General features: G+C 41.2%; 1 protein-coding gene across 2 annotated transcripts in view; it reads left to right on the top strand.

The window, feature by feature from the left end:
* Positions 1-27,180, top strand: part of ssbp2a (single stranded DNA binding protein 2a) — a 54,217-nt gene that overhangs the window by 4,653 nt on the left and 22,384 nt on the right. For both annotated transcript variants that reach the window (XM_042421572.1, XM_042421573.1), the window contains exons 2-4: positions 19,471-19,543; positions 23,642-23,703; positions 24,055-24,139. In XM_042421572.1, the coding sequence (XP_042277506.1) occupies positions 19,471-19,543; positions 23,642-23,703; positions 24,055-24,139 (220 nt within the window). The remainder of the gene's footprint in view (positions 1-19,470; positions 19,544-23,641; positions 23,704-24,054; positions 24,140-27,180) is intronic.

The following is a 27,180-nucleotide window of genomic DNA, read 5'->3' as shown; positions in this document are numbered from 1 at the left end:
CATACACCCCCACTGTATTTGGGTGCCAGCAGATATCTAAGAGACATATATCTCAAAACTTTTGCAAATAAAACCAAAACTATCTGCACAGATAGATACCACTAGTGGTAAGTGAGAAAATGTGTGTGGTGACTTGGGTGAGCTGATCCTTCACGGCTTGTGGATTGCACAAGAGCGGCTGCAACTAGTAATCACACTGTTTTTTATATAAAATCCCAAGTGAAGTACGCATTTTTCGAATATTTGAAAACAGAATAGACATCTTGCTAAAATGTGTTGCTTCACATCTTTGTGTGTGTGTGTGTGTTTGTGTCAGGTTGTGAGGAAGAAGGAAGCAGTTTATGCCGTCTTTACACCTGTGTGCCTTCACTCAAAACTCACTCTAGGTCTCAGACAGCAACACCGTTCAGCTCTCTTTTCTCTCTCTCCCTCTCTCTCTCTCTCTCTCTCTCTCTCTCACTCTGGCTGTACCTGTGTTACGGTCTGCACTTGATTTTGATTCGGAGTGACAGTACACGACCACTGACTGTGTACTGCAGTTGTTCAACGAGTGTAGGTTTCAGTCACTGGCAGTTAGAGGACACATTCCACATAGTTCTGGGATTGTGGTCCTGAGTGAGTTGCACTGCATCACATAGTACACATTCCTTTTCTCCTTTTCTGTGCTAGTGAATCATGGAACAAGACTGTCGGGAGTGAGGCTGAGTGCAAACTCTACCGAAATCACACACATTGCTCACAAGTCATCTTTATGTATTTCTCATAGTCTCTCATCACACACACACATATCTTGATACTTCCCTAGAAAGTACTTTGATTTGTTTGTTGTTGTTTTTTACACATCAGATTAATTAAATACAAACTAAACTCGCAGTTGTGAAAAGACAGACTATGATAAGTGTCATTATTGTTCAGTCTGTAGTTCAGGTGCCAACCATCTGGTGCAGACTTAAGCATTTCTGGTGCTGTGAGGATCATCATTCTGCACACATACATGCACACACACACACACACACACACACACACACCAACACACACACACACACACGCACGCACGCAGCTACTTCTGAACCGAGACACCTCAGAATCCTGCCAGGAGGCTGCCAATGCAGCATTGCGCAGACTGAGGCAAAGCATTGCATGCTGGGAGTGTTTATCTGACAGAAGCAATTCAGGCTGCCACTCTGGCTCTGACAGAGTGAGTCGCATTACAGGAGAACTACAATGAAATAGAGCAGTATCATACACACACACATACTGTGTGCTAACAATGCCGTCGCGTTGACTGCGCTGATTTTGTCCACGCCAGCTGCCACCTGATGAATGTAACTGACGAGTATTTTGTTTGTTTACTACATTTAAGTGTCCTTGAGAAATGACAGAGGTACACTCATTAGAGGGAAGAGAGGAGATCATTTGTTAGAGCAGGAACAAAAAAAAAAAAATGTAGCCAGAGGATAAACATATGTTGCCGGTCAGATTGGTGGTGAAAAATGAGTCGAAATGAAAAATGCAAAAGAAAGTCTGAATGAAAGAAAGAGTTTTTGTGTCCAGGTCAGACGAGGTCAAGTGATATCCTGCAGGACCTTATGGTCTAATGCTCCATAATGGCCGTGTGTCAGACCTCTGCACTTTACACACATCTGACCCTCTCTGTGGATCACTTACGCTGGTACATTAAGTGGCCACACCTGGTTCTGTTGGCTTAAGTCCAGTGACGGAGTAAAAAGCCCCAGTGAGAACCCCCCCTCACCCCATACATAAGAGCCACATGGTGGGCCTCGACTTTAATTCAGCTCAGCTCTGCTCCTCCCTGTTTAAGACGACAGAGAACAGTATAAAAGTGCATCAGTGTGTGTGTGTGTATCTGTATCTGCTCTGCCGCTTTTGCTCGGGTCAATAGAGATCATAATGCGCATGTAAGTCTGTAAACCCATCTGAGCTGTCCGCTTACAGCACTTTCCCCATACGTTTCATCCTTCAAAATCAACCTCCATCTGTCTGTCACGCCACTTGTGTGAATGTGAACTACAACATCCAGTGATCATTACACAGCTAATAGCCTCTCCAGCTCTCACGGGACGCTTGTGAACATCTGCAAGACACAGAGAACTGTCACTGCTCTCTGTTGTCGTCTTTCACCAACGCTGACAGTCAATGAAAGATATCGTCTTAAAACTGCTGCCGGTATTTGACAAATGTATGCATCACAGCAACCTATCTCATTCAGGTTTTGTTAATGGAGGCATCACTGTCATAGGCACCCGACCGACCTCATTCTAACCAATACGCAGTCACCCATATGTTTAACCCTACACTTCTTCATATGCCTGTTGGGAAACTTATACACAGTCACAATGACATCTGTATACATGTAGCACTAGTCGAACTCCTTCCCTCCACTGAGATTACAGAGAAATTTTTTCTTAATCAGTCTGGGTAGCTATAGTATTACTGGTGTCCACTTCATGTTGAAAACATCAGTCCTTAGCTGGAGTTTGGTTGTTATGCTTTCCATCAAATATACACTTTTTAAAGTTTCCCTCCATTGTTGGACAGTTGGAGGCTTTACCTTTCTCCATAACACTGTAATCATCTTCTTTGCAATCAGCAGCAACACCCCAAGTAAATATGTCTGATTTTTGGTATCTATATCCTCCTGAGTCTCTTCCAATATAAAGAATGGCGGCTCTTGAGGTAGGTCTGCACCCATGATTTGCTTGATCTCTCCCTGAATGTTTCTCCAATATTGATACAATTTGGGACAATCCCAATATATATATGGGTATGTTCGCCAATCTCTCCCGCATCGTCACCAGCATAATTCTGAGCTTGAACACAAGAGGAGTCTTAAATACTCTCATTCTCGTTTTCCATTCAAACTCCCTCCAGGTAGGACTGTTTATTAGCTTGTGACCATCAAGGCATGTCTTTTCCCACATTTCATCAGTGATAATATTCATTTCTAATTCCCATTTCTGCTTCCTGTCACGTTATCTTGAAGCCATCTGTAGAATTGGGCTATCAGGTTTTTTTTTTTTTTATCATTCCCTCCATAGTCAACATGAAAATCTTTTCTAAATTAGATGCTAGTTTACATATCTGCTCCCAATCTGCATGTGTCTGTAAGTGTTGTCACACTTGATGAAATCTAAAAAATCCATCCCTGACAGACCAAATTCTGTCTGAAGTTGTTTGTATGAAGGTAGGAATTCTGGAATAGCTGCTATTTTTAATGCTCTGGATATAGAATTAAAAAGGTTTAGTTGTTTTCTAATAACCAACCAAGTTTTCATTGTGAATTTAATCCATGCTGCGAATGTTTTAATCCTCACAGTGTTTTAGATTAGCATCAATCTGGGATAACAAGAAAATCAGAAGAAAAACGGGACTCTGACATGTTTTCTTTTTTCTTCCGGGTATACAGAGCTGTCTTCAAACAAAAAATGATGATGACAGTTTGACAAGGCTCTGATAGAAAACACTTTTTAACCTGCTGAACACAGAGAGGCTGTTAAAAGTCTCTCTTATCCCTGCTGCCAGAGATGTAACTTGCCACAGAACTGCTATCAAAGCAGCGGCCTCTTATTGAGCTGTGTTAGGGGTGGAGGGGGGGGAGACAGCCTCTGATCGACACAGGCAGAGAAAGGGGTGACGTGTCAATCAACAGACAGGACCCTGTAGAAGGCACCCTCACAGGACGCCTTGGGGTCCTCGGGAAGGATCGATGTGACAAAGGACCTCCGTCGGCATCAGATAGCATGTGGGGAAAGAAGGGGAACAGAGGAGGAGAGGGCACAGCATCCTGAAAGTCTTTTATCACTCCCTTCAAAAGACAGAGGATACGGATGAGTGAGTTTATCACCCGATGCTGGTCCCTTAGGACCCTATGGGTGTCCCCAAATTCCTCTGTTTTAATTAGAAATACACCATTTCATCATATCTTTCCCTCGCTTGTTCTTCTCTTCTCTCCTCTTCCTCCTTTTTTAAAATACATCTCATTGTCACTTGGAACCCGTTCCAGCTCTCTGCAAAAGTTACAGTTTATCAGGTTTATCTTTGTGATTGAGATACTGACATTTGGGGAGGTGAGGATTTATATCAGTGTCCTGTCACGGTGAGACATGAAGCAGAGAGCAGAGGGGTATTTCATGGTATGCTTTGTTGACCATGACAGGAAACTACAGTCCATGCTGTCAGGCTTTGTTCATGATGTTAGTGGTAGCACTTGGGGTTTTGTCAGGAAGTTTTTATTGCCCCTGGTGACACCAAATATGCATTGCTCTAAACCACAGCACGGTAGGGACGCTCTCCGTCAAAACGCTTCCTGTAACCTGAGCTCCAGCCAAAAGTAAATGCTGTCAGTGGAAACCACACTTACAGTCTGCACGCTCAGGCTTACTTCCTGTATCTTTCAGGTTTGTGATTTGCAGTCCAACATTTTTAGTTTATTGGAAATAATAATTTAGCATCTTTATTTATTTAAGTTAAGATACCAGCAATTGGTCATCTTTTTCCATGTTTGTATCGATGCATGTCTGCCATGCCACACTGGCTTTTTATTGGATGACAACACGCTCTTCTGCTCACCAGTGTAGCTTGACATGCATTACCATTGTTAGTGCCACAGTGTAACTGCGGATGCTGCTGTGCCTCCCCTGCCTGCCGAGTATAGTGGAGGTTGGTCGGAGGCCTCTCTGCTGCTGATATTCCTCCATCATTGATATGCAAGCTGCATTGCACAGGCGCTAGCGCAAGGTTAAGCATGCGTGACGGCCAGGCTTAGGAACTGCTTCTCTCTCTCTCTCTCTCTCTCTCTCTCTCTCTCTCTCTCTCTCCTGCACACACACACACATATTCTCTGCAGTTCTATATCTTGCACTCAATTGTCCCATGTCTGTTTTGTAAAGTTAAGCCATAGTTCTTCAGTTTAATTCTTTATAAATGTACCATCCTTACATGACCGCATATAGGGACTCTGTCCACTGATCCCAGTAAAGTCCATGATGACATTTTCTCCCCTCTGAATACAAGGCAGTATATCCTCTCGCTTGGGATTTAAATCACAGACACAGAGTTCTTGACTTTTTAAGGTCCAGTTAATGCTATTTCACAACCACAGCAGGAAAGATAAATGAGTGACACAGTGGTGCAGAGCAGGACAACAATAGGACTGTTTTCCAGGATAGTTCCAGTGTTAAAGGTGAACAAACTGGAAATAAGTAGGTGTGCGTTTTTTCACGTTGTTAAATGGTATTATTCATTTACACGCATCTCACTGCATGTTTTACAGCTAATTCATACAACCTTATGTTGCATGTATTTCTCTGAATGGTTAGTAATTTATTTATACTTCCTCCAGAGCCTCTGTGCAGGCCTTAATAGCCTCACATTCTTCCCTAAATTGCTCTAGATTGCCTTCATCTGTATCAGTTTTTTTATCTCATCTTGCAGCTTTGTTGTTCAAAAGAATAGAGGCCTATTAGAGCCTTGTAGAAAGGAATTCTAATCCTAAGATTAGAGCAGTGCAGTCCTCCCAGTCGTCTCCTTCTCCCTCTGGTTTCGTTGGAGTTGCTGCTGATTGTGGAATGTTGCATTGTGTGAGCTGAACAATGATGGTGTGCCGCTGGATGGGCTGCGGAGCTGGCAGGAGAGGAGAGCGTCCCAGGCCATCACATTCCAAGTCCTGCAGTCTACAACCGGGAGGGCCAGGCTCAGTTAGCAAGGAAACACTTAAGCGTCAATGAGTTTGTGTGACTGTGTAAACGAGATTGTAAGTGAGCGTAAAAGACAGACAGATGGTAATTAAAACAACTCAGCGATTGTCCAATCAAAGAACAAAATAACAGTCTGATCAGACATTTTTCTTTATCATACTTTTAATATTAGGACTGACTAGCTCTACACTGCAACACAAGAACAATGCTGCTTCTTTTCTTTTACATGAGCCATCAACTGGTGACACATGTAGCTTTAACTTCAGTCTTTTAGTATTATGTATTTGGCATTTAAGTGCAAATTTAAGACCTCTCTTTTACAGGGTTCTCATTTCAATTCGAATCAACTTATGTCAGCCAGAGACTGAGCTTTCAACTAACTCAAGGAGTTAACGTTAGCTTAATGAGCTAGCTAGCTACTTTTCAGCTGGCAAAGTCAACAGTTGCCAGCTACAAATGAGTAGTCCCCTTATTTCTACATGTATCTGACATCAAAGACTCATTGTCAAAAAAATTACAAAGAATTTCATGTGATAAATCTGCCAGTATTATCATTGTAAACTGCATAATGTGCTGTGCAAGAACAGAAAGCTTGACAGGCGTAGCAGTGGTAACTAAATTGGGGCTGGGCTTATTGTAGCTAATGGACAATTTATGTGTATGTTTTTCTAGTGGTCACACCAGTTTATTAGGCACACTTAGCTAAACCCAAAGCAGTCTAATACAACAGCCCTTCATTAAATCATATCTTCATTAAAGTTGCAAAGTTCACTTTTCATTGTTTTGGAGAGGCGTTGCTTCAATTCACTTTTGTGATTATAGTTTGTGGTGCTGTTTAATTTGGAAACAGTTAGTTTATTAATACATTAGTTACTTGACCTAAGATTGGCAACTGATAATTGATTGATTAAATTATTTATGAAGCAACAATGTCAAACTTTTCATGGTTTGAGCCTTTCAAATGTGAGGATTTGCTGCCTTTCTCTATAGTAAATTGAGTATCTTTGGGTTTTAGACTGTTGGGTCAGACATCACCATGGGCTCTTTCAAATCATGATGGGTGTTTTTACTGTATATGTTTTACTGTATAGACTAAGAGAGTCAGTTAATAGATGATAAAAGATAATGAAAAATACTGAGAGGTGTTACTAATATTTGGTCTATTTACTCATCTTCTAACAGCTTGCAGTGTTTTGGGTATGTTGTATACACAGGAATTTTTTTTACAACTCCTCAGTGTAGCCTGTGCACATTCATTAACCTCCCCTCTTCCTGAGAAGCTATACAAACAGACTTTAAAATAATACAGTAATTAACCTTGTATGATCACTAAATGTTGTCATCAAACTCCAAGTTATTTCTGTAAACATCAGTTTAATATTCTTGGCATTATGGCTGTGTTGCATTCAAGATTTACTGTAATAGCTTGTAGAGAAAGTTGAACAAGGAAAACACTCCTAAAAATCATTGGTGTTCTTTCATCTGTGAAATTAAACAAACTCCCCACGAGAGGTGACTCAATCTAAACAAATCAAACCCAATGAAATGGAACTCAAATTAAGAAAGTGATGGATTTGCCTCTGCTTTTATTTGATTTATCCACTTTACATGTTCTGCAAACAAATTTCAGCTGTAGAAAAAATCTTACTGGCTGAAACCTGTGTGTAAATGACAGATATAAAGGACACGACTGGATTTTGGTCAATTAGTCTGTTGGTAAATAGTGAGCTTACCTATCACGCTCTCTCACCATTTCTCTCTGTTTCTCTCTCTCTCTCTCTCTCTCTCTCTGATAAGCTGGCATTTCCTGTTATCTCAGCCTTGGGCATTGTTGTCTGCTCTGTGAGACAGTAGAGTCTCTGCACTGCTGACGGAACAAGAACTGTTTCACTTTGTCTGATTGTGCCTGTATCAGGCGAGGGGATGCTTCCTTTTTTATTGTATTGTCTGTTCAAGTCTTAATTGCAACTGCACTAATTTGCTGTTTTTCAAGATCCGAGTGGGAGTGGGAGTGTTTCCTGCCAGCCAGTCAGTATTGTCTGGTACACACCACCCACTGAACTCAAAGCCAGTATTTTTTACTGATACACAAAAACAATATATAATGATGAATGTATCAGTATCATTAAGCCATAACTCAAGTTTTATATGACTGCAGTCATTCCACTGACATGGAGCCGGAGTCTGAACTATAAAAAGTACACTTCATGCAATCAATCTTGCCAAAATATCCAATGAACCGAGCTGAACAAAAAAATGTTTAAACCCAAAGCAGATTAGTAAATACAGTATCAGTCAAAAGTTTGGACACACTTTCTCATTCAAGTGAATGGGAAGGTGTCTCCAAACTTTTGACTGGTACTGTACATGTAGTGAAGTCAAACCAATACCTGCTTCTTCTCCTCCAACACTTATTTCAATACCTAAACTCTGCAGACATGGAGTATCAAACCAATGTAAATGGTGATTTCTTTTTCTTTTTTTTCACATCCCAATTGCTCCTATACACTTACATACACACACACACACACACACAATGAAATCCTGTACAACAGACTTCCCTACACCTTCCCTTATACACACATCCCATATCGTAAGTACTAACATTTGATTTTTTCTTTGCTGCAGTTGCAGCTGTACGTCCTCAATGCATGTTTTCTCTTGTCGTGCAAATCCTGTCATGTCATTCAGTGTATTACGTTGTGTCTCATCATGTGTCACCTGTTTTTTCTGATCTCACTACAAAACAAAAAAACAAAACTACTCATCACTTTTTCATAATAAGTGGAGATGATCAAACACCAACACTCTGTTTAGACTTGTGCACATTTTTATTATATTGTCCTGGAGGCTTTATCAAATTTATTTGGAAAAATTTTATATTGACTGACAAAGAAAATGTGTTTTATATGGCTCGATCTGGCTGATATTCAGCCAATATATAAAGGTCAACATCCCTTTACTGAAAGTTCACATGTTTAATCATGTGACACTGAACTTCTCTGCTCATTTAAAATTTCTCTGGAGCACTTCTGTCATCAATTAAAGCAAAATACTCTTTCTTGTCTATATTGTGCTATACAGTCTAATTTGCAGTTGAAGTTATGTAACAAAACTGCCTCCGCAAATATGTTCTAGCTCAATTAGAGAATGTGGTTTCACATTATTAAACATTTAGTTTACTCTCTGTTCTTTCGGTTAGACTTTCTTTTCTATCTGTCTACTATTTCTCATGCCCAGCATATGATAACCAGGTTTGGGTGTAGCCTTCTGGAGACACTGTGTGCTGGCTTTACAACACAGGGTGGAGGTTTGCAACTACAGTTGAACTTGTGGTCACAGTATCTTGATAAGTTGGCTGTTATCGCTCTCTGTCTTGTTCACGATGTAGCTTGGTTTACTACAGAATCTGAGCTGACATTAGCTGTCTCTTCCTCCACTCTATCTCTTTGTCGCTCAAAACAACATATTCTGAATCAGCCCATTGCGACATACATTGTAGTTGACAGTTGATCAACAGAAATCCAGCAGCAGTTTGATGCATTTGATGATAACAGTTCCCAAGCTGATCATAATTTAGATACCTTTCAGGTTTTTAACCACAGGTCAAAATAATATGAAATAAGACATTTTAAGAGCAGTTTTTGGCTCTGGTAGGCATTTGCCATTATAAGACATTTTTATTGTCTAGAAATAACTAACCACATACATATCCTGATCAGTTTATAACTCAAACATTATGGATCTTTGTTGTTAAAATTGTTTTTTATCTTTCAAGTGGCTGTTTTATTGCATTTATTTTCATCTTAGGCATGTATTGGAAAGTCTTAAGGGTCAGGAGGGGGAGGAGAGGATTCTGGGATCTCTAGTTAATGAAAGGTAAACACAAGATCTACGTAGACTGAGGTGAGCCAAAGAACTCAGGACTCTTCCTCTCCTTCAGGATATGAGCTTCATTCTTTCGACTTATACTTTTACGCATGACATTTCACCTTTCTACTGGCGAATTCTTCTCTTTGCAGGAGAGAAAGTTTTCACTGAGAGCTACGTCTCTGTTTATAGCCACAGGTACAGTTTTGTCTCTTTTTAAATATGCGAAGTATGATAAACAGTTAGCGTTTTAATCAGGTGATTGCAGGACATACAGCATAATTATTGTGCAGTTAACTCATGTGACAACCATCATCAGCCGCCAGTATAATGTCATAGAGATTTTATTTGTGTGGCTGATCAACCTCTCACACAGTTCTGAAGTCAGCCAACTCCGTTCACCTCAACCAGCGCAGGATACAGCGGTCTCTGCCAAGCCGGTGTTGGAGCATTCAGGCCTGTCACCCAGCCAAAGCTTTCACTAAGAGCTTTACTACGTGTTCTGGAAGTGAGAGGGATAAAGGCTACGACAAACATTTGCTCAGCAAAGCAGTGTGTGAGACCATCTCAGTGGAGACAAAACAGGGAACATGAGCAGATGAAACACAGTTTATTTGAGTACAAGTGTCTCTCCTCAGGCTGTTTCCATGCAGGATTATGACGCATGTTTTGTTAATCTTCAAAGCTGGAGTGAACTTTTTTTTTTACTGCTCCGCCCAACTCTCAACTACGCACCAAACCTGCAAGTGATGTCAATGCACAGGCCAGTCAGCGGCAGAGAGAATATATTTTATATGAATATCTCAATACAAGTGCTCTGCATTTAGCAGGAGCCATTAGAGAGACCCAAGGGGATACCTTGGAAGGATAATGGAGAGTATAGATTTAACTTGTGACCATCAGCAAAAATACCAATTAGAAATGCATCAGCGATCAGCCAGTGATACAGCCACAGCACACTGCCAGCTGGGGATTAATTGAAGGCATGTATTTGACTGAAATATGGCAAGAAGTTGAAGGACTCTAATGGAAGTCTTTGTGCAGTCTTGACATACTTAAACGATAAAGAATCTCAATTTCGATACTTGTTTTTTTTCTCCACGATGATATCAACTTTATTCCACATGTGGGGTTATGATGTTTTGATGACCCATTAGTTTTTGAAAGGGGGGAAAAAGTGTCTCTTTTTTTTTCTGACTGCAATTCTGTCTCCTGTTCTGGAAGTCGGGTTCAGTTCCACGTTTGCAAATCCAATGTTTATGTAGGGACGCGTCAGCCTTATACCAGCTCAGTCTCTCCCAGAGATCCTCCCTGATAAACGTGTGTGACAGCAGCAGGCATGTTCATAATGTTGTCCTTTTCAGTTTCGCTCACAGGCTGCAGCATCGCTCCTCTTCTGCTCCGTCCTGACCTCCCCTCGCTGCGCTTCTCAACTCCTTTCATTAATCATTTACTCTCTTCCCTCTCCGTACACCCCCTCCCCCCCCCCTCCACCTCTCTTCCTCTCCTCTCTCCTTGCTCTCTCGCTTTCTACCCTCTGGATCTCTTGTTGCTGCTTATCTTTATCTCATTATCTCTCTCCATCACTACATCTTTATCTCTCTGTTGACTGGTAAATTACCTATCTTTGTCTTTTCCTCCATACTATCAGTGTGTATCGTGCTACTGCATGCCGTAATCTCCCTTTTTTCTGCCCTTTTTCTCTCTGCCTCTTTCAAGTTGTGTGTATGAGTTTTACTCTATGGATCCCTCCTCTATGTTTGTGTGTGTGTGTGTGTGTGTGTGTGTGTGTGTGTGTGTGTGTATGTGCTTGCAAAAGAGTAGCTCAGACAAAGCAGCCACTGTATGCAGCTAACAGTGCTTTCAAACAATTAATCCACTCGCGCCTAGCTGCTCAAGTCCCCCGCACAGATTCATTAAAACTATACTTTTGCCTAATGAAAATGCATCAGGGATTAGTCCACTGGAACCTGATTTCCTGATTTGACCATGATCCTGTTGCTCTACCTTTCCCAGACAAGGTGTATGCATAAATAGCCCTGTTTTGAAGATGCTCTTCACTGGCATAATGGCTCCATAATCCCCATGGTTGTTTGGGCTCTTGGTTTTTTTTTTTTCTCTCTGTTGTTTTCCTGAAGCCCTGCGTATAAGATGAATTATTCAGCATTGTAATGGGGGTTATATTTGTCGTTGTTTATCTTGCCTCAGTGCCCCCGCCACCATCGTCGCTGCCCCACCACCATCCCTCTCCTAGCTTTTCACTTGTCTGTCTGTCTGTCTGGCAAGCGGAGCCACTCCACCCGCCGAGGATGCTCCACTTTAATGAATGAAGTGAAGTCATTTAGCAAGGCTCTTAATGGCACATAAAGCCCCGCTGCTAGGCTTGATTAATCAGGGAAAGTGTTTGGCTGTCACACACAGGGCTGTCCTCAGCAGGGGCAGGAGCTTGATCGCTGCTCTCTCTTTTATGGTGGGGTCCCTCTCTATTCTCGCCGGAGTTGTCAGGAGACCGAGCAGCCGACGCTCTTCTCATCCACAGGTGGCGCCTGTTGATGGTGAGCTTTCAGAAGGCTTGATTGGAGAGTGAGAGCCCGCTCAGCTTAGCTGTAGACTGGGTGTGACGATGATGATGATAATGATGATGATCTTGCCTCTGTGCCAAAGACAGGTGTTTGTGATTTGTGTCGCTCTTGTGGCCTGCATCTCTGTAGCGAGGTGTGATATCATAAGAGGACAGTGCAGTCAGCAAACAAGGATATATACAAAAAGGAGTAGACCACTGTAAACAGCATGACTTTACTACTGTGTACTGAAAGAAAGCCTTTCTCATCATGCGATTATAATACAGGAGGAGGACAACATAACAGAAACACCTTAGAATACACTAAAATAACCCAGTAGAGTACATGCATATACAGTATCTTAAGCCGAAAGCAACCATCTGACCTTTTTGTTGCCTTTAAAACTCACTTATTATATGATAAATGACTTTTATGAAAACCAATACAAGTCACTAATTGGTATTCAGTTTAATATGGTTCAGTTTTGCGTCGGGTGGCTGCCTTTGTACTTGTGGTTACTGCTGTCACTGCCTGAATTGCATCAGGCAATGATGTAATTCTATATATGCCATAAAATTATGTAACATGGCAAAGAGAAAAGTCTCAAAATGTATGACAACTTGTGCCAAACAAACTGCATCAGTATGGACGCACAACACTCACCAGCGCTCGACTCAATGACACATAAGCGGATATTTGATCAACAACAAAATACAGGCACAACATAGAAATTGGTCCAGTAACTAAACATTATGAGCTTTACCAAACCGGTGTTTACTGCAGGTTTCATTTATCGTTAGGTGTTACTGTTATTTCATCCATGGGAAATCTGGAGGAGTCATTTCATTTCTCCTTCTTGCTTTATTATTCTCTAAAGTGTAGCATTTGCTTGAAAGCAAAGTGCTTCAAAGACACTTTAACTCTCAGTAGATACTTCACAGTGTCTCTTTTACTAACATTATTCTTTGCTGTGAACACACACAGCAGAGATTTAAGGTGGTAATTTAGTCTTTTGTAGTAGGTAAGCATATCCAGGAGATAATTACAGTATTTCAACTTCCTGACTGTGACTTAGTTCAATCTAGGATTATTTTTCCATTGTTATTACTTCTCACAAAGAACTCATTGAAATTCATTTATAAAAATATAATGAAATTCATTGCATACTCCAAGGCATAGAATGCCTATGTGTCTTTCATTCTGTCCTTTCTGTATGTTATGTTTTGTGCACAGCATGCAGTCATTTGCTTTTTCTCTTGAGCATGATAGGAATCTAGTCTAGTTTAGCCTGGCTGTTTTCTTTGAGGGGTTTTGTGTTAATTTGCAGAAGGAGGTCACAGCAGGGTGCTTGGCTAACCGAGACACTGCTCAGTGAGAATCCTCAACATTAGAATATGAAAGTTTACAGATCTCGCGGGTATTCATCTTGGGGCTCATCCGCTAGCACACATCACCTCCATCCTCCCCTCCTGCCTTTTTTTTTTCTGACTCTCTAATCCCCCTTCTTCACTCTCCTCTCTTCATCAGAACCTTTCATCTCTCTCTGCTATGCTCCTGTCACCCCATCACTCTCTTTCTCTCATTTTCTCTCTCTTTCTGTAATTTTCCATGTTGGAAATGAAGAGGGGAGTATCAGTCAGTCTCTGGCTGTTTGTTTGTTCTTATTTTTCCATCTTTCATTTTTCTGTCATGTTATACCACAGAAATCACTTGTAAAATTTTATGAAACCAGGAGAACATCTACAGGAAATCAGTGTATGACATGCTCTACTGTACAACCGTATACAACCTGTATTTACACATTTAATATGAGATACCACAGGTATGAAAACCACTACACAGATTATTTTTCTCTATTTTTTCACTCTTTTTCTCACTCTTAATTTTTTAGACAATTTAGGTAGTTGGTACTGAGTGAAGAAGCTAGGTTAGATGATAGATGTCTGAGTGAAACATACGTCACGGAAAGCTGAGGGAGGCTTTGTAACAATATTTCATGATTATCTTGCCACTGCATTGTTGGGTTTAAGATATTCTTACAATATCCTCATTTCAATTGTTTTTCTCCAGTCATGTTTTACAGACAGCACTGGTCTGATTTTTAAGGAACCTTCCCACATTTGATCAGTTATACTGATCGTTTGCAAAGCAGGTAAAGTCAAAGTCATATCTTTAGCACCAGAAGTTGAAGTTGCACTCATCAGCAGATGCAGCAGAAAGCAGTTTTTTTTGTGCAAAAGCTTTAAAAACTCACTATGTGCTACCTGCTCTGCACCAAACAGCAACCAGACAAAGTTAGCAACTGGCTGGTGAACGTAGTGGAACATTTAGCAGCTAAAATGCCAGATATTTCCCTCAGGAGTTGATGGTGGAAAAACATAACTAAACGGAGGGTAAATGCTGGATTTGCATTCATCAGGTGGTGAGAAACACAACTCTCACAAATTAATCTTAAATTTCATCGCCGTCTGCCCCGACGTGCGCACTGTTTGCTTACAAGTTTGCCATATCAACATCTATATGGTGAGAATATATCAGTGGTGTGTTTACACCTCCTTTCACTGCCTCTACGTGGCTAAAAAATAAACTAGTGCAGAGTCAGGTAAGTTGCCATCATTAAACTGCACACATGGCACTCTTCCATCTGTACAGTTTACAGTCTGTAATCATTACAAACCAAGCACCAAAAGGGACAAGACAGCATTTTGTGACCACATCGCTCTCTGACTGCTGCTCAGGAGACAGTTCGTGTTCATCACTTCCTGTGGGTAGAGACAGTTTCCTGTCACTTCCCACATTACAAAGCCAGAATTTAATTTGGGCAAAGAAGGCACATTTAAAGCATCCCACTCAGAGGGGATGAGACACTATGCTGTCTAAACTGCAGCTCTACTTTGTCGTTAGGCAGACAAGACAGTGTCTTTACAGAAAAAATATCACCAGGTGCAGTTGTAATAGAAAAAAATGTGCAGAAGAGAAATTGAGACTAGCACCAGTTTTACCAGTACTGTAGTTTAAGGGAAGGTCTTGCTGTTTTATTGTAATTGTTAGAGATCTGCCAAAGAGGTGACTGTACATCACTGGTAGGGAAGACTGGTAATTCTGGTAAGAATTCACATGTATTACTTCTCTTTTTACATACTTAATATTTAATTTGATTTCCTGGTCAAGTAAGTGTTATTAGGCTATGTCAGCATATCAGTAAGTCTTGTAAACATGTCAATTAACATGCCAATTCAGATCACAAGTATCATCACTTTTCCATTTAATCTTTAACAAGGGTGAAATAATCTGGAGCTAATCTATAACAGGCAAATCCAATCACTGAAGCCATTGTGTGTTGTGATTTGAAGCTCTGCCAGACTTTGATCACCGTGGCATTAAATTGATTAGCAGTGATCTACTGGTCTCTCCTAAATGCTGATCCTGGCAAACAGGTTCATGTCTCTGCCCCTAAACTCTGCTGCTCTGTGCTCTCCTCTCTCTATGGCTCAGTAACAAGGCAACACAGAAGATGTTCACTGTTTCCGCCTGCTGCCTTCATTAGGCTGAGCTTGGTCTCTGACTGTTCAAGCTCACTGACTGTCTGCTCTTCTGCAGATTTACAGCAGCAGCCAGGATTGGGGGGGGGGGGTCGACTCCAAATATGAATTTAATTAAATGTGTCTCTCAGAAGACAAAACCACTTCAATTTGAAGGAGAAAAGGGTCAGGTGTGGATCTTAAGGTTGCCCTCTTTGGCCCACCTTCTCCACTTGTACTCACTCACCACCACAACACACATTTTATGCACACACACACACACACACACACACACAGAGTTTTAGCAAATAATGAGCGGAAGAAAAGTGGGAGGCTCCTGATCTCTTCAATCATCCTGGTTGCAGTTGTGACTCATGGAAAGTGGTTCTTATTTACACCACAAATTACCAGGGTAGACAGGTATGAATTAAAAAAAAAAAAAGAAAAAGTCTTCAATTTTTGGTGTGTGTCCGACAGCAAGGGCAAACAACAAAAGAGCTTTAATGTGAACGGACTAATGTGGAGTCAGAACCCATTATAAATGCATTGGCTGCCTCACTTTGAGCAGTTTTACCTCATATTCTAATGCAAAGATGATTTAGAGTGACAGTTTATTTAATGACAAGAGAGTCATTGTAAGGCTCTCACTTTATTGTGTCACATTTGGAGGATTCTTAACCTTGAACAGTCACCTGTCCTCTAATCCTCGAACCTTATCTCCGCTCAGTGTTTTGACTCTGTCTGTCAGTCGAGTTCCACATAGTTGGGTGCTTTTTTATCAGCGGGAGGCTTGGCTGAACAAGTGGTAACTGAACAATGAGGGAGGTTTAGTGTTTTCAAAGCCTTTCACTTGTCTTTGAGAAAATTAGTAGTTTTGAGTTAAAGTTCAATAGATATTGAATGCTAACAAAGTGCCTTCATCTGCCGCTTTGCTGTCTGCTTATCAGTCCTATTTCAACTTTGCCTACTGGTGTGTGTTAAATAAAAAAGAGATGGGACGGATAGAGTCAGACAGAGAGAGAGAGAGAGAGAGAGAGAGAGAGAGAGAGAGGAGTGGTTTGCGCCTGATTTAAATGTGTATTTTTGCAAGCGTCAGTGCATTTAAATCGTTGTACCGAAGAACTGGAGCAGTGAATGAATTAAGACCTCAGTATTTTCTTCCTTGCTTTTTTGCTCTCCTTTAATCTCTTATCCAAAACTTGCATTAGCCTACTTACCTCTGATACCCTCTAATGTTTCTCTTTCTTACACCGAATCACCTCTCTCCCCACCGCTGCCCTCATCCTTCCACTTTTCCTCAGTTTCCTCTTTTTCTTCGACCTTTGTCTACATCAGGGCCAACGGTCATATCTTCGAGGTCTTGTTAAATCAAACCTTTCAGTCTTCCTGAAAGGCAGCTATGAAGCAAGGTCGGGTTTTTGTGTGTTAATAGATAGCTGACTGGATACAGGTCACTGCATGCCGAGGAGCTTGCATTTCTTTATTTATTCCCACTGATACATTGAATTCATTCATGCAGCATCATTGTCACCACTGTAAATGTATTTGTTGCAGATATATGAGATCTTTCAGTATTAATAAATAGTTCTACGCCGAAGCTGTCATAGCTGACATGAGGGTTCACAGGGGAGAGTGACAGATTTAGACAGGTTGGCTGGAAAACAATGCAAAACAGTGACAGAGCAAGTTTGTTCCTAGAAGTGTTCAGAGCTGTACGGTGCCTTGGAAAAAAAGAAGAAAAAAAAAAAACGGGCACATCTTTTATTCATGTTCAGTTGTCGAGGTGTCAGGAGTTTTGTCAAGCCTCTCATTGTTCCGTTAACCTTGTCCCTGTGAAACGTTCTGTCTTTATCTCTTTGGTTAAACATTACAGCCAGGCCACAGAGGAAAAGGAGAGAGTAAAGGATGGAAAGAGGGATGGAAGGATAGAGCAGAGGAGCTTCCCTTCATCCATTCATCATTAAACAAACATGGCCTCTCACCAAAAAACAAGTGCAGAACAAGGCAATGCGAGCGAGATGGAAAAGAGGAGGAAGAGGGGTGACTGAGGATGAAAGTGATGAAGAAGAGAGATGGAAACGGGGGAGGGCGAGGAGACAGAGTGTACCTGTGTGCAGAGCAGCAAGGTGTGCAGTCCATCATCTTCAGACAGGCAGACAGGGCTGTCTGGGGAGTTTATTTTTACCTCGATATAAGAGGAGTCTGGATCGGCTACAGCAGGCTGGTAGCACCTTTTGGTGGGGGTTCTAGGACAGCTGCTGTCCTGGTGTGACGTCTTTCACGCCTGCCGATATTCACCCAGACACATGTACACACAAACACACATGGTCACAGCGAGCTCTGGGTCAAAGCTTGTGCTGTGTCATGTTCACAACTGTGTCTCTGCTTTACAATCACTTGTATTTTGTTTCAGTGTATAGCTGGAAGAATTAGTTGATTAGTCAATTAGCTGAGAATACATTTCTGCAACTATTTTTCAAGCAAAAATGCATTCGCTGCATGGTTCCAACATTTCAAATGTAAGAATTTTAATGTTTTACTTTTTCATATATGATAGTAAACTGTATCTTTTGGTTTTGGACATTTGGACAAGTCATTTCAGTATGTCACTGTTCCTGTAACTTGTCCTAAAAGTCATTTGTTTCAAAAAGAAGTGAAAAATATCTGCCAGTGCAATGAGAATATCTCTACTTTTTCCCCAGAAATTGAAGTTAAATTTTTCTTTATTCTAGAGTAGCAACTTGACACTGAAATAAGATGATTTCTATTGGATACAGTTCATAATTGTAACTGTTCAATACCTCAAAGAATTTATTTGTTGGGTACCTTACAAATCACACGAATCAGCCTCCAACTTGGTTAATATTGATTTAAGGGGAAAAGTGAGGATCAAGCATGAATTTACTTCCTCCTACTTAGATTCACAACAAACAGCTCATTATTCATAGCCGTGTACAGTTACTATACGTCTTTCCATCGGACACTTCACCAAATGTTTAGAGCATTGTTAGTAGTCTGATCTGCTAATCTCCTGTGGATCAATCTTTATCTTGTATTTATAGACCCAATAGATCATCACCAAGCAACCCCCCCCCCCCCCCCGCTTCAAAGTTGCTGTTAGTACCAGCACTCACACTGGGAGGAGAATTGATTAACAAATCAAGCCTGTAATTAATTCTCATTGTGATCAAAGCCATGGGAGGAAGTCTAGAGAGCCTGAAGCACTGGGGTGAGGTGTTTTTACAGTGCGGCCCCACCAAGCGTCCTCTTATCACTGTGTTGTTTGTTCTTCAAACAGGTGGATTTTAGATTTGACAATAACGTTGGGCCAATTTCGAATGTCTTGAAAGGTTGCCCTGCTTGTTGTTTGGCACCTAGGAGATGATTAGTGCTCCTAAGCTGGTGTGTGTCTTTCTGTTCTCATGAGATCGGGCTTTGACGCCTTCACGCATCACTGCACATTGCATCCTGGAGCTGCTTGGCAAAACATATCCAAGCATAGGTTCCTATATCCTTAATTTTAAAGAAGATTGGAAGAAATTTGCTGTTATGTATGGATTTATCTTAAGTTTGAAGAAAGATTTGATGAGAAAGATTTTCTTAGGTTCTTTTTATTGCTTATTTTTGTATCTGCTATTAAAACCAAAGCTGTTTTCATCTCTCCCATTAACTGTCCCTCGCTCAGATTACATCGGTCGCCTCACACCTTAACATCAATTGTTTTTTGTGAAAGTAACAAAGCTGTCCATCTGGAACTTTGAGAAACAAACTGACCCATTTCTTTTCTTTGTTTATGTGCAGGTTAGCTCTGTATGTGTATGAGTATCTGCTGCATGTAGGAGCACAGAAGTCAGCACAGACCTTTCTCTCAGAGGTAAGTCACAAGGATGGTTTGCGTGTTTGTGCGTGTCTCAGAGAGTATTGCCCATGTATGTATGTGTCCACTCTAAAGGGTGATCTGACCCTCATACTGTGTGTTCAGTAAGAGTATAGCAGCTAATTGAATTAGCCTGGCCTAATAGTGCTGAGCCAACAGGTCGGTAGCAGCAGACCAGCTTTTTAACATCAGTGTTGCATTTAGTGAGACTGGAGGGTTACTATGCTCAGCCTGGAGCTGACGTCTTTGACTGACATCATTCTCTGATCTGCTCAGCAGCTCCGTCCCTGTCGATCACTTCCCATCTCAGTCCCGTCCTTTCTGATTCCTCTGCTTTCTCTCTTTCTCTCCCTCTGTGATGTTTCCACTCTCTTCTTGATCTATCTCTCCACTACTCTTCCTGAGATGCGAGCTCACCCTCGCTGTAATTCTGCCGAGGTAAAAAGGTGATGGGGTGAAAATGAGGTCAGTTGAATCTGGTGCTTCCCTGTAAATGACGGTAAATTACAACGTTGAAGACAGGGGCTTGAGGCTTGTTGTACATCGGCCAAAGGAAGAGGAGAACAAAGAGAGGGGGATGGAAAAGGTTACATCATCAGCTGGCACCAATTCTCATCACTCTGACTTAGTGTGTGTTTGCGCACATGCGCATACCTTTCTTTTCTCTCTCTCTCTCTCTCACTCTCTCTGACACCCTTTCCTCCCTGCCATATCGCTTGCTTCTCTCTTCCGCAGATGTGGGAGATGAAAAGGATAGGCGGTGTCTTATTCAAGTGTGGGAACGCATTAGCCAAGAGCGCAACAAGTATAAACACAGCCGCTTATATACAGTACACATTCACACATATACACGCACACAACACACACACACACGGGGTAAACATTACGCCATAATGTAGCTCTTGCAGGAATAGTGGGGTGGAGCAAAACATAGCTTTAAAAGCCTGTTATCCAGTTTTTATCATCCACATCTGTTTACACTGCATCCCCCGCCTCAGGAAACAAGAGCCCAGAAAGACGAGTCAACATCCAGAGCCAAATACCTAAATCTAAATACAAAACCACAAACAGACAGTTCCACAGCACGGGCATAAGAAACCATACAACCATGTTAAACTAAACAGATTGCTCAAACAGTACTAAATCATGATAATCATCATTTTTGCAGTCACTGCATTTCTAAACAATGTTATAAAGTGTTGTAATAATAAAAATAAATGTGAATACACATTGACCGAGAATTTATGAGGAGAAAAAGCAAGACAGCAAGAATAAAAAAGTAATGCGAATAATTAATTTGAAGTTTTTTCTTATGGATAGAAAGGAAAACTTTGAAGGGCAGGGCTTTCCTAAAACACAGTCCTCAGCGCAGTGCAACTTACATCTGCCAGTAATCATGCTAAAGGCATCTCACTGCAGCATGGTGAAGGTAAATGAATGAACCTCCCGGGAGTGCAAACCACAAGAAGACAGGATATGTGGGCACAGTCAATGCTATTTTCTTCTACGCTTTCCAGATGAAGCGGGAATAAAAGAGCGCACTAAAAAGTGTCCTGACCTGAACTGTCTGAAATCGTGTTGGGGCTGAGCTACAGCCAATTAAATGTGAGAAATGGGGGATGTCATGCCCATCCTGCATCTTTTGTACCATTCAAGCAATTATGAGGGAGTAAATCCTTCTTTGTCATGGTGCATATGGAAATTTATGGCTGCATGTGGGATAAACAAGGACTGAAAGCATGTGGGATAAACAAAGAAAAGCAGTTCCTGACCCCCCCCAGAAAAACTTCAAAGCAAGGCATTCCTTGTAAAAGTCACTGCGTCTCATCTGCAGCTGAGGTCAGGACAGTCTGATTGAAAGTGCAGTGATTCAGCTTTTCCTGTTATTTTAGTCCTTGTTCACACTGCTATTAGAACAGGTGGGACAGTAGTCATATTTTTCTAGCCATATGAAACCTTTCAATGAAGGAAATTAAGAAGATGAACATGAGATCATTTATAAAGTCAGAGAGAGAGAGTGATGTAAGTCTGTTTATGGAGAGGAGAGGCAGACTAAATAATAACGTCATAGTCTGATAGGAGTCTGACTGCTGCCCACAGCTGCTGTTAAGACTGTTAGTGTGTGTGTGTGTGTGTGTGTGTGTGTGTGTGTGTGTGCATGTGTGTGTGTGCACGCGCCCATCAGCGGATATTGAGTGCAAACATAAATCAGGCCTACCAAGTACAGTGCGTGATGTCAGCACCATGTTAGTCACTGACCTTGACTGGTGTGTTAAAGCATATTCTTCAACCAAAATGAGGTTTCCTTTCCGAACTGACTGTTCGCTAAACCTCCCCTCCCCCGTACAGCGATTGTACAATCACAGCTTAGCAACCGTAACTAGGTATAACAGGTCTGTCAAGTTTTTCACATTTTGAAGCAGTGTGCATACATTTTTTTATTTTTCCACAAGCAAAAGCACTAGAGCAAAAATGTAAGGAATAGTGTGGAACAGTGTGTTTGTCTGCTCTAACTTAAGCTGCAAACATTAGCTTGTACAAGAAACTGACTTACTAACGACACATGCAGTATTTCCCAATTCTTGATGAGTGAAGAGCATTTGTGGCTGACATAGCGTTACATTTGCCAAAGACATCAGCACCCCGCATCCTTTTCTCTTGTAATGTTAAAATTAAAAAAACTATTGTTTGAAAATACAAGCAAGTTTGTAAGCTAAGAAATGCTAATAACTTACTAGGGCTAACTAGCTCTAAACTGCAATACAAGAACAAAGCTAGCTCTTTATTTTCATGTCTCTTGCATGGATCATAAACTGGTGAGAATGCTAACTTTTTGCTTGGCAAATGCTGCGTTTGCTTCACTCTTTTAGAATTTAATGTATTATGTACATGAGGTGCATATTTAAGACCCCTTTAAAATTCTCATTTTGAAACGAATCAGCTAGAAACCTTAAAAAGTCACCTAGAGATAGCATTATCAACTCAGGCAGCAAACAGAACTCATGCAACTCATGCAACAGAAAAACTGACACCAGCTAGAAGTGAGAAGCCTTTTTTTTTTTTTTTTTTTTTTACCTTTCTCTGAAATCAAAAGCCCATTGTTTCAGAAATAATTAAAAGAAATGCAAGTGTTAAATCTACTGTTATTGGCTTAGTGAATGGCCAGTTAAGCTTGCTGCTTCCAACAATTTTTGTAACTTTCCAAAACTTTCCAAAACTGGAAATTGGCTGGGTGAGAGCAGGCGAGAACATAGGTGAGATTTAAAATTCTTACTTAAGCTTTTTTCTTTCTTTACACAATTATTTCTGTCAGTTGTCATATGTAGAAATCAGTGCAGCACCATGAATGGGTTTGAGGAAACACCGTTCACCAGTATGCACAGTTTTCCCATTTGAATGAGCATCACATCTCTTTCATCACGTATTCATGTGTGGCTGTTCAGAACAGCTACAACCACGTCGTACAAACTAATTATTTTGAGCGTACCCCAGCCTATCCTTTCTGTTAGGAAGGAAACAAGGAATGATTGAATGAAAGAAAGACAGAAAGGAAAGGAAGGAAGAAATACTGTAAGGGAAAAAACTGGAGGAAAGGAAGACATAATACAGGATAGAAGGCAGTTATGAAGAAGGACAGAAAGAAGGAAAATGTTAATGAAACACTAGAGGGAGAAGGACGGATAATGTGGGAGAGGAGCAGGCTAAAGGGTGTGGAGGTTGTACAAAGGTTTGATTGGGCTCCTCAGGCTGGTACATGTCTCTGATCTCAGACTCTGTACATCTCATGACTCAAAAAATACACACACACACACACACACACACTTTCAGGTACTTGTGTGAATAGACGGGCTTTCAGACCCACACAGATTTATCCACTTTTCAGTATGAATCCGTGGCATGAGGATCATAATATAATTACATAATGGCATGTGTGTAAGAATTCCCTTGCACCCTCTCCGACCTTGTAAAGTAGATCATTCACATGTCGGGCTTGTTTTTATACTTCATATGTTTCTAAAGCATCTCTCTCTCTGTCTCTCTCTCCCTCTCCCTCTCTCTCTCTCTCTCTCTCTCTCTCTCTCTCTCCGTGTCCAGATCCGATGGGAGAAGAACATCACATTAGGAGAACCTCCGGGGTTCCTCCACTCATGGTGGTGGTGAGTGTCTTCGTCTGTAATGATTGAAACTACGTTATTTTTCTTCATTCCATCATTGATATTACTGAATAAAACCATCATTTATCCTGCCTTCACCTCCTCCTGATTTCATCTGTCTTCATCTCATTAACAGTCCCTAAAAGCTCCTCTATAAGGTTGCTCTCTGCAAATCATAACACTGCACTTGAGCTTGTCTATTCCCATCTAATGAAGAAAACAGAATTATATTTATTGCCTTGATGTTGTATTACCCCGACTCTAAAATTGTCTATTATTTTCATCTGTCGGGTTCAGATGCTTCTTCTTTTCACATCATTCTTCTCTGACTAACTGCTGATCTGTGTGTTGTAGTGTTTTCTGGGACCTGTACTGTGCTGCTCCAGAGAGAAGAGACACATGTGAACACTCCAGCGAGGCCAAGGCCTTCCATGACTACGTGAGTCAGCACTGATGTAGCTTTCCCTTTTCCTCTTTCCGGCACAACAGCACTCTCCGATTATGCAGCAAGCTATCCAGGAAGATGTAGTATTACCGAAAGTATTATGAAATAAAACAATATAGCAATGGAATAATACACTTTTAAAACTCACTTTATGAGGTTTTTGCAGGTCATTTTTTTATTTTAGCTGTTGCTTTGGTCTGAATGAGGAGACAGATGATAACATAACTGGCTCTGCCTATTTTTATCTTGATTGACAGACAAAGACTTTGTGATGAAAAGTGGTGTTATGAAGTATAAGTCATCAGGGAAAAGTGTGTTGTGACAAAAAAATAGATTTTGGGTCTCCATGAGGCCAGTTCAGATCAAAGACTGAGGAGATTTTGTCACCTCACTCCCATGTCTCCATTTTCCTCTTCCCTTTGGTTTGTTTACTTTGAAACATTAGATCAGGGGTGTCAAACTCAATTTCATCCCGGGCCACATCAGCATTATGTTTGCCCTCAAAGGGCCAGTTGTAAATGTAAGACTATATAAATGTATCTACTTGTTATAATATCATGTAATTGTGTCTGTATTTGATTATTATTGGTTTTAATGATAACTTAATAACTAATAACTAGCTCTGAAAGCAGAATTCTAGGAAAAATAATGGCAAGCACACATTCAAGTGTACAACTGTTATACATTAAAAAAAACTGAAATACTCAAAGTAGAGTACTGGTAAGTAATAATGAGAAACAGGCATGTTTGGTTTCATGGTGGCATTTGTGTTCCAACTCTTAATTATGGCAACTGTTTGATTGCAATGCAAGCACAATGGTGTCATACTTCCCTCAGGCAAAATGAACAAGTATTTCCCAGTCCAGTCATCCTTAAATGCATGATATTTTTGTTTTTGTATTGGCTAGTTCTGAACAAGACATTTGATTTTATCAACCGGAGCTCCCACATGCCTCAACAACCTTGCTAACTGTGGTGACTAGTGGCAGCTGAATGATGACAGCTGAGATGATGTCATAGCAATATGTCTTTGAAAGACGGTGCGGGTCAGGTTGCGGTTAAATTTTGTTTCCAGTTCAGATTAAATTGTTATTCACCCGGATCCGGACCAGAGCCCACCTATTAAGTATGTTTGATATAAATGTTCTCACAGATTTTAGACTCCAAATCAAATTCAGTTTAGAGCTGGTAATTCCTGAACACCTGAGATGATTACCACACTTTTATACACGTACATACCAACACATGTTGTGCAAATTATACTCTGAAAGCTCTTGCGGGCCACATAAAATGTGGTGCTGGATTCCGCCCTCGGGCCTTGAGTTTGACACGTGTACTAGATCATGTAAAGAGCAATAATGATGATGGCAATGTCAACGAGTGGCTCACTGGTGCTATTTTGTGATAAAGATAGTATGTCTAAAAGTCCAAAAAAAACCATTTAGGCCATAAAGTTGAAACTGTGGATTTACCAACCTTTCTCACTTCTATTTCCAGAGCAATATACTTAACACTGTCACCACATGGCTGCAACTTTTCTTTACAACCTTCTAAATGATTTATCTTCTCATTAATCTTTGATCTGAAACCGGGTTTAATTGCTTATTGTGATGTTCAAAGTTTGTAATGAAGGACTATAGAGAATATACTGCTTGATGTTTGTAGTATCTGCACTGATACAGTACTCGATCAGGGCACAGCAGCCCACACACACACACACACACGTCGGCCTCAATTATTGTGAGCACATTACTGCTGAAAAGCAGACCGGGCAGGCAGACAGTGGCCTGTGTGGTGGAAACATTGTTTATTGCTGTGTTTTGTCAGTGTGGCTCCACTTCACTGCTGTAATTCCCGCACATCAAGGCATGAGTTGATTCAGTCATGCACCAGACAGTAACCGGAATACAGTGAGCGCTGCCAATACTCTTGAAGTTTTAGATTAACTGGTGACTAAGAGAAAGGAAGTGCAGCTCCCCTCGCAGGAAGTTTGGAGGTGGAGGAGGAAGGGGGTTGGTGGGTCTTCTCGCTCCTGCTTTATGTTGTTGTTTTCCCTCTGTAGCCCGAAGTCTGACTCATCAGATTTATTGGTACTGTGGTTTATTGAGATGTATTGTTGGAAGTGCACAGGTCAGGGGTTTCTGCCTACCCCAGCAGGTTTGTCCTGCCTATCGCACCATCCCTTCTCTTCTCTCTCCCTCTTTGTGGTTCTATCCCTCTTTCCTTTACGCTTGCAATCCTGCAGAACTCGTGGGGGCTCTCTGCTCTTTTATCTTCTTGCAGTAGGTGTGTGCGCTTGTGTATGTGTGTGTGTGTGTGTGTGTGTGTGCACGCGCAGGTGATGCTGCTGATGCTGGCGATGATGATCAGGGTGATGAATAGGCACTCTGAGGACGAGGCAGCTATGCGATGATGTCATCCTGGCTCAGAGGAAGGGAGCTGGAGGGCAGCCCGACCTCAGGCCTGGGAGATAGACAGAGACGAGAGGAGAGAGCTGCAGAAAAAAACAAGGGAACATGGATCGGAGAAAAGATAGATGGAAAGAGTGTGAGGGAGTCAAAACAAGGGGCAAAAAGACAAAGACAGACAGCTCTTTCTCATTTATTGATCTCGAAGGCTTCTCAATATCAAAAATCACAAGAAAAACACATTTACAGTAATTAAATCTAATTGTGCTCCGGTTGGAAACAGCAGTGTCTTGTTGTTTCTTCTTACCAGAAGAATCAATTCAATTCAGAAATGATTCAGAATCTATCTTAACGTCATTAGCAAAAGCCACCAGCAACATCGTATTCTTACATTTCCTGCAGGGATGTAATCAGAGAATTATAATTAGACCAATTGTAATTAGACCAAGGTCACTTTCAATCAACTGCTCCAATGCTGCGCTGCTTCTCAGATCCAATCAGAGGTACTACCCACGTATCTGCCGCTCAATTAAAACAAAATGAGGGGACAACTGCGGTGGACGTCGCTGGAAAAAGTACTGCACCTTAATTTGATGCCGGTGTCTCCTTTTCAGTCTCCTGACTTTG

This window comes from Thunnus maccoyii, chromosome 9 (assembly GCF_910596095.1).
Source record: "Thunnus maccoyii chromosome 9, fThuMac1.1, whole genome shotgun sequence".
Lineage (NCBI taxonomy): Eukaryota > Metazoa > Chordata > Actinopteri > Scombriformes > Scombridae > Thunnus > Thunnus maccoyii.
The sequence above is the reverse complement of the archived record's forward strand: the minus strand, read 5'-3'. Positions and strand labels throughout refer to the sequence as shown.